The 15,539-nt window shown below is 35.0% G+C and overlaps 1 protein-coding gene across 1 annotated transcript in view; it reads left to right on the top strand.

The window, feature by feature from the left end:
* Positions 1-14,560, top strand: part of LOC127851342 (potassium voltage-gated channel protein Shaw-like) — a 100,958-nt gene extending 86,398 nt beyond the window's left edge. Inside the window, exons 5-8 of the mRNA XM_052385068.1 lie at positions 2,965-3,135; positions 7,507-7,557; positions 10,334-10,462; positions 13,504-14,560. Coding sequence (XP_052241028.1) covers positions 2,965-3,135; positions 7,507-7,557; positions 10,334-10,462; positions 13,504-13,697 — 545 coding nt within the window. The 3' untranslated portion in view covers positions 13,698-14,560. The remainder of the gene's footprint in view (positions 1-2,964; positions 3,136-7,506; positions 7,558-10,333; positions 10,463-13,503) is intronic.
* The last annotated feature ends 979 nt before the right edge of the window (positions 14,561-15,539 follow it).

The raw sequence follows: 15,539 nt of genomic DNA, 5'->3' as shown, positions 1-15,539 counted from the left end.
GTCAAAGGTCGTGGTCACAGGAACGTATTTTCTTCAAGTCGGGGGAATGTTTTTCAAACACTTCTTGCTAGAAAGATGATGAGGATTAAGATGGTTATTAGGAAGCAAATGCTTATTCACACTTATTTCGAAACCTTATGTATTGTTTTGCACTTAAAATTTGGTAAACGGGAGAACTATGCTTGTATCAATTGCTTTGCCTCAAATATAACAATGCGCTTCTTTCTTCGCAGGTAGTTTTTATCAGTACTATTATACAGAACTGATGGGTAGGCTGGCTTCTTTCTCTCCCCGACCACACAAGCGCTCAGAAACTCTCCTGCAATCCTGAGTACCAATCTTACCGCGAGGACTTTTCGTGTATAAATTCTAGATTGATTTCCATTGAACATAATGTAAAATAAGCACGGGAGATCACAACATGCCTAGTGCGACGCCATACGCCTTGCATCGGTTACCTCCCATATATGTTATCAGTTATGTGGCAACTTCGATCGAGGCACCCTCGGAACTAGTCGAATCTATGCGTGGATGATGTATTAATCCTTTACCACTTAGACAGTTATTTTGACGTGTTTGTAGTCCCTTAGCAAGTTAAATTTAATTAAAGACATTTCTTACTAGATTCAAGTTTTAAAGGCTTCATTTCCAACCCTTAGATACTGATGAGCAGCAGAAAGCATACAACCTGAACAGACTGCGAGTTACTTGCAGGCTGGTCTGGTTTCATTCTGTTTGCTCATAGCCATTTTCACGTTGCCTCTTAGTGGGAAAGGGTTAAATGGGATAACATGACACAGTTGTGATTTAATGTAAAGCACAGCAAGAACGACATGAGTATTTCAACACAGAGAACGTGTACTTGTCCATTTCGATTAGCAAAGTATGGGTTAAACATGCGCTGTGTGTGCGGGGAGAATTCTAATTTTAATCGCTCACCTGCTCACGTCATTCCCCAACGGTTCGTTCACTCAGATCTCTTGCTAATTTTATCTTTCATTTATTGTATCTGGAATGTAATCACGTTCACTATTTCATCTGCACATTATAAAAAAAAACACTATACACATTGTCGATAAGTTCACAGTAATGTACTTGCTAATTTCTTTTGAAGTTTCTTGTATAAAACATTTTATACACTATTGCATAAATACATGTAAAATCTTTCAATGTTTTAGCACAATATTCACACAGTTAGCTAAAGAAACTTCAGCGTACAGTTTATATAGTATTGACATACCTGTACGCTGAAGCTAACCCCGTTTCGAAAGTCAACCAGAGACGTAACATATTTATGTCACGCTATAAATCAAAGAAAGCTCATTTTCTTTGATACATTTCTACATATATTGGTGAATGAATATAAATTACTGCATCGAGGAATATTTTAAGGTTCAAATGTTTCCAATGCCTCTTACAATATATGAAAATAACTCTCATCAGTCTGAAATTCACAATTTTGACGCCATTGTTGCTTTGTCACGTGACGAGTTTTCATTTGGATACTTTCGGATCGACCTTGACATTTTATGCTGAAATTGTAAACATTACTTTCGTTTTCTGAAATCCATTATTTGTGATAAACAACTTACGTCTGGTGGATTATAAGACTGATTTCATTGTGAATCAGGTAGTTTTATATAATATTTACTTTGACTTTGTATTGACACTACAATTTGGTTACAAAATAAGCCAGAATAATTAAAATACCGCGAAATGTCATTATGAATTTGAAAACACCTGAGCACATGGTTTGTTACTAAAAATAGAAATAACGTCATATGACACCGTGAAATCTCGGGAGATTCGCATTTCAAGAAAGTCTGTCACATGGCTGTTTTTTCTCGATATGTAAGAGCAGAATAGGTACATTTTAAATGTTTAAGATAGTATTTTGTGAAAGAATATATCAGTTAAATGTGAAAAATGTCAATCTTTCCAATCAAGTGGTTGATTTGGACCAACAACTGCATTTAAAAGTTGTTTTGGACCGGTCTTTGTTAACGGTCAACTTTTCGGGAATTTCTGGTTGACTTTCCTAATGGGGTTGGTCCATAACTATAAAGTCGCGCCAATCAAAAATCATCACAAGCGACATTTAAAGTTATGGTTGCCAGAACTGTTCACACAGTTTGCTCTATTTCATTACGTAATTTCAGTATTTGACAGAACTATTAATGTGATAACTGTATTTATTTCTTGTAGATGCCCTGTTTGGCTAGACATAGTGTTATGAAAAATCTATTTGCTCATATACATGTAAATGTGTGCTATTCATGAATAATAATATGCATGTACCAGCAAGATAGTTCACTATTTCCATATTCCCTATCACGACAGTGATTCGCCTTAGTTCACTATTTCCATATTCCCTATCACGACATCACTATTTCCATATTCCCTATCACGACATCACTATTTCCATATTCCCTATCACGACAGTGTTTCGCCAAAATGTCATGATTTCGTAGCTTTCCATGTAAAAACTTAGCTCAAGTAATTGATCATGGACGATCTTCTTTCGAATGTCATTCCAACTTGTTCGTGAAGAAAAGAGAAACAATGTTACCAAATAGTAAATAAGGACATTTCTAACTTCAGATTACGCATGGTCCATGTTGCATATAATTCACATTATCAAATATATCATTTATAATCCGACATTTAATAGTGTGAATTGTTCTTTTTTCAAATATCAGTTTAGTCATATTTCGTCATTTGTCGTATATGTCTGGCCAAAATCCTCTTATTTATACTTAGCCGTTTGTGTCATTAACCTGTTCGACATCGCATAGTTCATACTGTCCTGCAGATTCAAACGTGGTTAAGGGACACGTTTGATTCGTTGGAAACAAATTAACAAACACGCACCACTAGATTTACGTATTGGAATGATAGACAAGAAGTTCAACACTGTTACCGTTCATATTCTTGATTAACGGGACAAACTGTTGCCCTTGCTAGGAAGGGTCGGGGAGGAAAGCATACCAATGTTGACGATGAATCATGCGGACGAACCCCCCGGGACTGCGCCACAGCGCAGTAAACCACCGTCCGAGATCGGCAAAAACTCACCCAGGCTTGTGGAAATATCCGCCAACCCAGGCTCGCCTTTAAAAGTCACAGATATCCCTGGTCAGTAGTTACCATTCACCTTTGAAACTCCCGGACATTAGCCCTTCGTGCAATAGCCCCTTCGTGAATACAGGTGATCGATTTAAGGCGAATTCGAAGTTGAATGCGTAAGGATTATGAGTCTTGCCCTGTTACAGTTTGCTCCATGACACAAATTATATAACATACACTTGTCATGGTTACTTGCTCCTTTTACGTAAGATATAATGTATGATTTTCCATTATTTGCGTTTAATCTTTTTTTTTTCTCAAGGGCTATTGTTGTTATTAATTTAATGACATAAATCTGCAAAATCAACGATTATTTTGTACGCTATTTTGAAAAAAGAATTAAGTAAACACTTAAAAAATAAATGTTCCTTATAGCCAACATTTCAATACTAGATGTGCTTTGGTAACATAGATTAAAAATATATATATATAAAATGTTCTTTTGCGTTTTTGCGGAACAATGTATTAAACACTTGTTCATAAACAATTAAGTTAGTGTTCGGCTGTCGTATGAATATATATCATTTCCGGAAGTTAAAATGGAATAAAAACGAGCATTTTGTATCTCTTCAAATCTATGATACCATACCAAATCTTGCGTTAACATTTTGGCTAGTGCTATAAGGAACATTGATTTTTATGTGTTTAGTTTATTTTTCAAAACATTGTACGAAATATTCCTTGATTTTGAGTATGTATGCTACTTTAACTGACACTAATTAAAAATGAATATCCAACCTTTAATACTGAGTAGGGGCAAGACGCCCGTAATACGAAGGCGATGCTGTTCGAACGGCTATGTCCGAATTCTGTAGTTTTGTCCCGTCTTATCCTCAGTTACGTTGATCTCGTGTCCGTTTACAGATGTTTTCAAAGATCGACTGCTGTTAGTTGCTGTTGTCGTTGTGCATTGTTTTGTATAGATTTGCTATCAACATTTGTTATAATGTTCAAACTGCAGTTCTATCCGAACCAAGGACGAACGATGGTCGATATGGTAATTGTTTTGTTGAACGGTAATCTGGTTGAGAAAACAATAGAGCTCTAAGATTGCATAAAGGTATCCATTTGAGAAAATAATGAATACTATTTTTGTATGCTAGTTGATTAAATAGAATAAACACAAAGTGATTAAATAGAATAAACACAAAGTGATTAAATAGAATAAACACAAAGTGATTAAATAGAATAAACACAAAGTGATTAAATAGAATAAACACAAAGACAATAAATAGTACGTACAAGGCGAATGCAACTAAAAAATCTAAAAATGGGGTGCTTAGAAGAAATACGAAAACGGATCAAGAGTCATAATTGATTGTACGTGTATTTGATAGAATCGACGTTTATTCCTTTTTAAGAAAATGTACACATTTAATAAATGTCTTTACCATTAAGTTTTGCTAGGAAGTTGTGGTTTTAAACCCGATGTTATAATTTACAACTTAAATCAAAAACAGTGGGTAGATTCTGCGTTTCCTCTTGGAAAGATCATGCTTAAAGGAAAATGCTACACAGTCGAATAGTCAAATTCGTTACTAATATTCAAAATTCAACGGGTTTTGAAGCAATGGTATTGCCAACACGTTTTTGTCCGGTTGACATTTGATTTAACATTTACTCCAAACTGAAGGTATGCATTGTGAGCATTTGTAAGCCTCTTAATACAGTTAATACTTGAACCAACCATACTTGAGCAAACCTTACTTGAATTAACCATACTTGAACCAACCATACTTGAACCAACCATACTTGAGCAAACCTTTCATAAATTTGCATATGGTAAAGATTTTAAATTATGAAAGCGCACTTAAGCTGAGATACCGATGTTTAGTTACATTTTGTTCTAGTACATGGCTTGACGACAATCAACAAACATTTACTTATAAGTAATTGCAGTAGACGAAAGTTTTTATTTATATATTTGCAACTGAAATCCTTTGGTATATGTTTGTAAATAATAAAATTAATGATGAATACTGATACTTATTAATTATATTTGGGTTGCACAATTACTTCAGGTCCCGGTGGTAGACATTTGCTCTCAAAGAGTAACCCTAATATATCAGGTATTGCACCTTTGCACAATTTTTGTCTTACTTTACTATTTTGTTGTCAAATTTACCTTCTATGAAATACAAGCGGCCTTTCGCGCGCACCGAATTTCTTTATTATCTTTTCCACTCTCGCAATCGCTCTGTGCCTCTATCTTTTTTAATAGATAGAACATTTTTCAAGTTTCTCTGTCAACACGTTTCATATTTTTTAAGTATTGTTGTTATTTCTAGAATATCCTTTGTCAACAGGTTTTATGACTCACCAATTTATCGCGTAAATATTACTGGAAGAAGAGAAATTATGTAATAATTATTTATCTCTTTTCAATCCTTTTCTACGATTGATGTACACTTGTATTGTCCAACAAATAGATTTGTTTGAACTTAATTAAGTATTTATTTTCATGACTTGTTTATATCCATAATTTCGTTCTTTAAACCTTATACCTTCTTTTCAATGTCACTATCTAATTGAGGCTTAATTGTTCTCTCTATTACTTAACAACATTATATTGGTATTCTTGTTTGTTGTGCTCATTTTTTTTAACACCGTTTTGGTAATCTTGGTCGGTTTCTTATTTCCTCTGTGACGAACAATGTTTAGCCGCACTTACTTTCTTTGTCGTTCAAGCGCCTTTGACTATTGCTCCGTTATAAGAGTATATCCATTGAGCGACCTTAAACTTATTCTCTTCTTCAAAATCCAAACCTCCGATGTGCATTTTCTTATGTTATCTCTCTTTTAACCTCCTTGTGTTTGTCTTTCGTTGTTTGTTACTTTTACAAGATTCACTTTGTTTTCCATTCTCTGTGCTTTTAACTAACGTACATGCTATTCTCTCGTTACTCGTCGTTACTTTTCTTTGTACAGTTTTTACTGTTCACTAACTCTCACCCATTTTAAAATATTACGCTGCTTTTCCCACTGTCTTTCGTCAATTTATTTTTCTTGCCTCCAACTTCGCAAGAGTAATTTTGAATTTCAGCTTTGATGTCGTTAATTAGTTTGCTTTTCTCGCCATGTACACATGCGATTCGCTTTCTTTACCCGTTTGATCATTTTGCCTGAAACAGCCTAATCTTTCTATCATCGTTTACGCTTGTATATCGCATCGACTTCTACCCATTTCGTCGTTCTGTCTTCAGATCTGCTACACGGTTACTCTCTTTTCCCTGTACTGTTTTCCCATATATTCATGTTCACTCTTGGCACTTAGTACCTGTCCAAAGTTAAACGTTCGCACTGACCTTTAGGTTTCAACGGTACACCTCTCACATTTGTTGCACATTTATCTTTCTGTTTTCACTGATGTTGTTTGTGTTTGTATTCTTCATTTATTGCCTATTTGTTTGTAAGCCTTATTTATGTTTTCAACGATTTATGAACGAAAATATCAAGCACTTAAAAGTTTTATTGTGATTTGATAATTGTTAATTAAATGTATATACATAAAGTCAACGGGTTTGTTTACGAAACAATCTTGTCATATATGTTCATTGAAAACATGTGTATATTTTGACATTTTTTTAATAAAGGAACTTTACATAATCTTACTAACCAAATCTTGAAATTGACTTTTTAGTTATGGGAAATACAAAATAATTCAATTACTTTTGCATACGTGTTTTGTGTAATATAAATTTACGCTTTTTCATCACGTTAACCCATGTCTGTTGTTGTAATATCTAGACTGCTTATGTTTTCATTAGATCCATTTGCTATCTCGGAATATGTATTATTAGTTCAATGTTACTATTATTTAATAGCACAACATGATACTTTTATATACTCGTATTATTTGTTCAGGTTACAAATATAATATACGGTACCCATGTTTTTGTTTATAAGGGGTGCGATAATTTTTGTAACCTGATGATCACGTGTGCTTATCAGATGTGCAAAGGTTTGATCAAGTTTTCTCTGTGACTAATGAGTCGCATGACACGTTGATTGTTTTTTCATTTGTGACACGTTGTTTTATTAAAGAAGTTACCTTTCACAAGGTACATTATATAAACTACGTATCAATTATTTATGCGACCAGCTTTCTCACTCACACGTTGTGTTTTTCAGTTCACTTTCCAGGTGGCTTTATGTTAACACCTATCAAATTGCGATTTTTTTAAAATATAAATTAGTCTGCTTTGTGCGGCCTATACAAAAAGTGTTCATAATGTAGCGTTTATGGGGACATCAGTTTTTTAAACTAGTGGTATAAATTATACCGGTTATTTGTCACGTGTGTAAAGTTATCAACTTTTTGTCTCGTGGTCTGTTGTGTGTCATGTGACTTGTCGACTGATGTTATCACGTGTTTTCTAGCCGACGGGAAGCCGTTCACGCATACCGGAAGGAAATCTTTCCCGAACCAAGGTATACCGTCACGTGTCGTACTTGATAATACAGTGATATTCGTATTTTCCCATCCAAAATGAAATAAAAGCTAGCATAATTGTCCCCTACCAGTGAAACCGAAGGGGACTTATGGTTTGCGCTCTGTCTGTCAGTCCGACACACTTTTCTGGATCCTGCGATAACTTTCAAAATTCTTCATATTTTTCCATGAGACTTAAAAAATATGGATAGATGGCAATATGGAGATTATGCATGTCATTTCATTTTGTACCTACGTCAAGAATTCTGGTTGCTATGGCAACAAATATAAAAAGAAAATACTGACAATGGTGAAGTTTTACCGGTAGGGGACCATATTGCTTGGCAATCTCTTGTTTATTAGTAAGTTTGCGAAGCATTTAGTAAGGAAACGATGACGGTTTGACATCTAGACCTGTTAACTGGTCTATGTCATGATTGAGTTTCAACGCATCGTATATATGTTGTACAATCTAAATTTAAACCAAGGTTTACCGTTATGTCTCGTGTCTCCGGTAACGGACCAGATCTCGTGTCTGTGGTTATATTCTTGTTGTTGCAGTATTAAATATATGTATTTCCCATTTCTTAATTCTATGATAAGTATGATTTATGATGATCATGTCACAAAATCGTGTACACATTCTTAATGAAATCATGCCGATTCTTCGTTTTCCTAGATTCGTTATTAAGTTATTTATAATATGTCATGTTTGAGTTTCAAAGAGTCATCATTGTGTTGTGCTGTTCAATTGTTAGCCAATCATGTTACTCGGCGAATACCGGAAATGCTGTTAAAAAGCCATGATAAGAAAGAATGCATAATTGGATTGATGAAAACCTAACGTGTATTATCGTGGGAATATCACATATGCTGGTTCAAATCCAATAAGTCTACCCTTGTGTATGAATCGTTTTGGTGCTTCTGTTTACCATTTTTAGATCAGCTTACCTCCAAAAATGCACATGTTTAACCGAATTTATATGTGTCTTGTTCTGATAAAACTGGGCATAATGCATGTGCGTAACGTGTCGTCTCAGATTAGCCTGTGCAGTCCGCACAGGTTAATCAGGGACGACACTTTCCGCTTTTCGATAAAATGGACTTCCTTTAAACGAAAAATACCACTAAAGCGGAGAGTGTCAGAATGCGACTCATATATATTTTTCATCCCACAGATTATATACCTACCTTTGGGCCTTCATTGCTACCAGGTAAACAAGCAAAATAAAACGACTCACAATTCATTTTTTTTTGTAACCGACCGATCATATTAAGACAAACGCGCACGCCACTTGGCATTTTGTATGTTTGTTGTATTTTCCGTAAAATTGTGTAAATCAAATGGCATTTAAACATGCCGATTAAATATAAAATAATTGTGTGTCGTGTTTTGTGTAAATTGGGCAAAATGCATGTGCGTAAAGTGTCGTTTCAGATTAGCCTGTGCAGTCCGCACAGACTAATCAGGAACGACACTTTCCGCTTTAATAGTATTTTTCGTGTAAAGGTAGTCCCTTTTTACCGAAAACTTAGTTAAAGCGGAAAGTGTCGTCCCTGATTAGCCTGTGCGGACTGCACAGGCTAATCTGGGACGACAATTTACGCACATGCATTATGCCCAGTTTTATCAGAACAATACACATATGATAAACCATTCTGTGTAAATGAGCATTTAAGAAAACAATTTTAATAACATAGTAATAAATCTGTGTTAAATAACAAATTATTTAATTAGTGATGAAATTATTGAAGTTAAAAAATATATACAATATAAGTTTGATAGCAAATTAAGAAAACAAGTGTTATTACGGGAATGTTTATATGAGTTGAGTCACAGGTTTAAGCAAATAAGTTTAGAAAACCGATATAAGTATGATTTCAGATTTATGAATATAAGTTAAATGATGGATGAAGTTAATGGAATTAAATCAGTAAATATAGATGCAATATTATTTATGCGATATTTTTATGAGTATTATTAATATATATGGAATCAAAAAGAGATAAACAAATAAAATTTTGTATAATGTTCATTTGATAGTTTATAACAAAGACAAGAAACATAATAATCATATATCACACTGAAATATAATTATTTAACGTTCTAAATGTCATTGTAGTTGTGTTAAAGTGAAGAGGCCTTATTTAATTTAAAAAGGCAAAAACAACAGCACTATCACACAAAACTAGACTAGCATATATGCATTTACCGAATAGCATGAAATTTGCATTTAGATAAACGCATGTGCCTGCGTGAGGTTTGTGCGTGCCTGTTTTCTTGTTTGCATGTGCATGTATGAAAGTCTTCATGTATGTTGGTATTCTAAAACTAATATGCGTGTTTCGAAGTATCTTTACCAAATATACGGTCATTGCGAGTGTCGTTGTAGTGAGGCATCTTGTATAAGCTGTATAACCTCTTAACTTGGCCCTTACAATATATGTGTATTTCCTTACAATATATGTGTATTTCCTTACAATATATGTGTATTTCCTTACAATATATGTGTATTTCCTTACAATATATGTGTATTTCGCAATATAACATGTGGCATACATACATTCAATGACATTGGATTATGTTGATAATATATATACATGCTTATACATAAATGTTTAGTGTAAATATATTTGTAATACTAATATAAGTATAAGTATTTTGTGTAATTATATTCTTATCATATAATCGAATGTACATATATTATGTTCACAATGTGCATACATATCCCGTAGAGTTCACGGTGCTTACACACTTTGTACCCCTTGTAACAGATCCATCGTCCGCGGCATTAGCGACCATGATGCGGACTCCGGCGGGCGGGAATTCCACTCCCGTCGTCAATTCCACACATAATTCATCTCCACTTCCCACAACGCAACCAAATGCCAACTCTCATTCAGGTTATATGTGTTTATATTGTATACTAGTTTTACCATACCAGCACATCGTTGCCCTTATATAATTTTTTTTTTCCTTTCTGATCATGGAGAGTCTTTGCAAAATCGCCGTCTTGCGTCGTCAACGTTAATCTAGCGACGCACAAGAGGCAAGTTTGTATCGTCCAATCTTAATGAAACATAGTTAGACAACTTATTAAGAAAACCTCAAGCTGATTCAAAAGTGATGTATGTGGGATCAAAAATAACTGGTCGTTCGGAAGGTGTTATTTAGGTAAAGGTTGTGAACTCCGTATTCACTTATTTAACCCATCTATGCGTAGTGTACTCTCCCATCCTTCTAAATTGGAACAATTTATTTCCAAAATTAGGTATGTCTTGTATATTTATTTTAATACTTAGAATATTTCTAACAGCAATTCCTTTAAGCAAACAGCGCAGACCTTGAAGAGACGCCGCATCATGCGGCGTCTCATCTGTGTCTACACTGTTTGCAAAGGCCTTTTTTCTAGACGCTAGGCATAAATGGGTTAAAGTCTATTTTTATACCATGTGATCATTACCTTTTTAAATCAATTCAGTTCCTTCGGGTCTCAGATGAGCGCCTTAGTGACTTTTGCCATCATCTGAATATAAGGCTATGTCGAAGCCGTAAACAAGCTTTTTAACACTCCATTGCTAAATATGCATAACACTATTTCCGTATATGCTCATGAATGTGACCCAATATGAGTTCAAAACTGTCATTTTGGGTCAAGAACTAGGTCAAAATAGCCGCTTGAAGAGAAAGCGTGTGGGCGTATAAGATATATGTATCGTATCGTGATAAGAATTGATAAGACGATTTGTCCAAATAATTTGACGATTCTTTGTAATGTTTGGTCAAATACTACGGATACATCGTCTATGTTTCCCACAGCTAGGCCTATTTCTGTTCTCTCTTTTCCCTAGCCAATAATGAACATGTCTAGGGTTAGTAGGCCAATGGACAGCACGCATAGTTCGACCGTGTTTCGGAACACTGTCTTGATCTGGGCTCCAAAAATAAATCTCTATTATTGACCGCTCCCTGCAACACATGTTCCCATTGAATGTTATAATGTATAACTCACAAGTTATTAATCACACAGGTGAAGGACGCTACGTACTGGCGGCCATAAAAACCCAATAAAAGAACATTAAAATACAATATTGCTAACAAATGCATTTCGTAAAAGGAGGAGGGCTGAATATGCACTTGCGCATTTACTTCATAGTTTTTTAATCAGATACAGGAGTTAATTGCTTATAACAACTTTGAACACAACGTATGTAAACTCTGAATTGTGATTAACCAATTTATGCCTATTGGACTCTCCCATCCTTCTAAATTGAGTCAATTTATTTCCAAAATTAGGGATGTCTAGTATATTTATTTCTATATTTAGAATATTTCTTACCGAAATTCCTTGAAGCAAACAGCGGAGACCCTGATGAGACGCCGCATCATGCGGCGTCTCATCTGGGTCTACGCTGATTGCAAAGGCCTTTTTTTCTAGACGCTAGGCATACATGGATTAACGTGTTCGCATTGAAACCGGTAAGCGCAATTTACATTTTCTCGAATTCTGATTAGAATGCATTTCGAACTGCACTCTGATAAAGTTCGCTGTAATCTGAAAATAAATACACAATTGGATCGGTCCCAAAATTGTATGGTTTATCAGCGATGAATCACGCTCGTATGCACGCGTCTACACTTGATATATATTCGCATAATGAAATAATAATTCTTGGAATTTCGGGCTTACCATTATATTGAATATAACATATTCACTGGTGCATAATTGGCTTTGTATTTGATGGCAGATTTAGAGTGAATGTAGGCTAGGGTGGTCTAGGGGAGATAGTTGCATTATGTAAAACGCATTGTATCGGTTACTCTCCATAGAGGATACCGGGGTTGTGGGATATAAGGGGGATAGTGGTTGACTTGCGAATATGATAATATTGTATGAGGATAGTTACATTAAGCAAAACTACTCGCTCTGGTTACCTCCCGTAACCAATAACAGCGCGTTATTAAGGTGCATAGATACATTACGCAAATCTCCTCTCTCTCTCTCTCTTTCTCTCTCTCTCGGTTTACCTCCCGTACTAATATCAGGGCGTAATTAGGGAAAATTGTAACTTAGGTAAAACTCCTCGCAGCGTAAGTAATAACGGTTGCATTTAAGGTTGGTGGTGGTAGAAACATAAGGTTATACTCCTCACGGTGGTTACCTCCCGCGACTAATAACTGGAGCAATTAATGGGGGGAGATAGTTTCATAAGGTAAAACTTCTCGGGGTGATTACATCCCGTCGCGGCGGTTACCTCCCTTCGCGGTGGTTACCTTCCCTCGGTGTGGTTACCTCTCCTCGCGTTGATTACATACCCTCGCAGATGTTGCATTTCTTAGCGGACAACAGTAATTACTGTCACCTCAAGTAAATATTATCTCAGATCTAAAAGGTTTTGATGTGCAATGTTTACTTTTTTAATGCACGGCTGTGTACTTTTCATCGTATAATTGAACTGTTTTTATAATAATAATTCTACTTATAACTTAATTATAGTGATATATTTGTGATATTTTTACTTTTCGACAACTTTTAACTCAAATAACTTAATTATAGTGATATATTTTTGATATTTTTACTTTTTCGACAACATTTAAGTGTTCTAATTTTGTGAAATATACACATGAGGTCAAACTTAAATACTGCAAAATTATATATTTCGATTGACCCAAACTTTATTATTTTAAATTTTCACAAAGTGCATACTCGAATCATATTGAAACACTTAATCAAGTGAATTCAAAGATAAGATTTACCGTTTAGGCACTGTACATCGGAAAAGGGTCATATCGTTACCTGCATACATATTTACATATTGTTAAATCCAATAATGACACAGTTGTGAACTCTATTCTTAAAGATGCTCTTAAACCAGTTGACGTAATATTTATTGCTTTTATATGTTCACATATGTGAATCCGAATGATCTCTTCATATTTTCAGATATTGTAAAACCAAATGACGTGATAGTGCTGCATGGCAGCAAACCAAATGACGTTCATAATGACGTCATAGTGCGGGGTGGCAGCAACTCAATGAAGTCGACGAACTCACTAAACGCCGACCAGCCGTCTCCTACCCAGTCCCCGACATCTACTCCCCATGCGTCGAACAATTTAGTAACCGTCAATACTTAGCACGAGACGATTGTGACGTCATAAATGTGTCAGTGACGTTAATAAGGTCTGAATGCTAATGTGTGATATTTTGGGTGATTTTGTTTGTTTAATGATTTTAGTTTATGGTTTTGCAACTTGTATGTGGTCATGTGCAGGGTAACTTCATGTGTTTCTAGTACGTTGGGTATGGTTGTGTAAAATGATAGTCGCTGATAAGGATATATATTACGTCACGGAAACACGTTTTCTAATTTATATTATTCATGCCTCTTACGTGACGTCACTTTAAGTTGTGTTATAATTTACGCCAGGCTAGCGTTCACTGCACCACCATTTATTTGCTAAGTAGCACAATTCTAATTATGTATTATGTTACTCACCCAGAACGGAAACATTTCAGGGAAAATTGTTCCCAATGTATTATTGAGGAATTTTATTTAAAAAACAAACAAACACGTCGCTGATTTGAATCATACCATATACGTGTTAGACCATACGTGTAATTATAGTTATACCCAAACAATTTCCTGAGGCAATGTAAAATTGTTCATAATTGAAGATTCGTAAGAAATGACGATTTTTCTCACGAGTGCCAGACTTTTCAGTTATATTATTTCACAATCACCGGCTTAAAGGTAACGATACAGGTACCCCACTTGTACAACAGCTGTTTTGGGTAAACGGGGTTTAATGCACGTGCGTAAACTGGCGTTCCAGATAAGCATGTGAAGTCCGCACATGGTGATATTAAGAGACGACACTTTCCGTTCTATGGAATTGTTCCTTTAATGAAAGTCTATTCTGAACAAAAATCCAGAAGCTTAAGGAAGCGCAATCACAGAAAAAATCCACGTTAGGCGCATGAATTAACCCCCGTATACATTGACGAATATATATATATATATATATATATATATATATATATATATATATATATATATATATATATATATTAACAAATGAAAGGGGTTAACATGTTGATTGGTTTGCCCCTTTTTCGGTTAAACAGTGGTTTTTCAGAACCTCTATCCCTTCGTAGGTTACATCGTAATATTGTCATTTAATGGTTAATTTACGCCGAAGTAGCCCCCCCCCCCCCCCCTCTAAACCAGAGGTCTCGCATATTGAACCACTTAGCTACACTTTATCAGCAGCGCGTTCTAGTATACCTATGGTCCTCTTGTTTTATGGACTATTAATCAAATGGGTTAATTTGTTCAGCTTTAATGGGTCCTTCCGTTACGTAAAGGTAGTAAAGTGTGAATAAATTCCTAATTAATAGTTTCAGAGGGGGGCAAATCACTTGACAACCGAGATAGCGACGTCAATGCCGACGTTCGCGCCATCATGCTCGTCACGTGATTACCCCCTCTGAGTTTACAATCACTAATGTTTTAGGTCACGGAATATGTTTTTGTCTCAAATTGGCCACTGCTATCAAGTCGTGTTAATTGTTTTACAACACTTTCTTTTTAATTACAAGTGTTTTCTTCGATAAGGTTTTATGCCTGTCACGAAATCGAAATAGGTATTGTGTAAGTGAATTGATTTATTATTTAGAGAAAACTATTTTCTTAGTTAATACGAGAATCGAAATATACGGTCGTATTACATAAAGTTAATGTATATTGAACTGTTAACTTTATGTTTTATATGTAAATGATATGATATGAAATGCGATGGTTTAAAAGGTATATTTTGTAATAATATTTGCTAGTACACCAATATTATGTTCTTATATTTGGTAAAATGTTTCCCACTGTTAAAACACATACATTTGTTTCCATAGCTTATTGCGTAAAAATGATGTTCCTACTGATTGCAAAGTTTGTTTAACCCATTTATGCCTAGTTGACCCCC

The sequence above is a fragment of the Dreissena polymorpha genome, chromosome 11, assembly GCF_020536995.1.
Source record: "Dreissena polymorpha isolate Duluth1 chromosome 11, UMN_Dpol_1.0, whole genome shotgun sequence".
Lineage (NCBI taxonomy): Eukaryota > Metazoa > Mollusca > Bivalvia > Myida > Dreissenidae > Dreissena > Dreissena polymorpha.
This window is presented reverse-complemented; position numbering and strand designations above follow the sequence as displayed.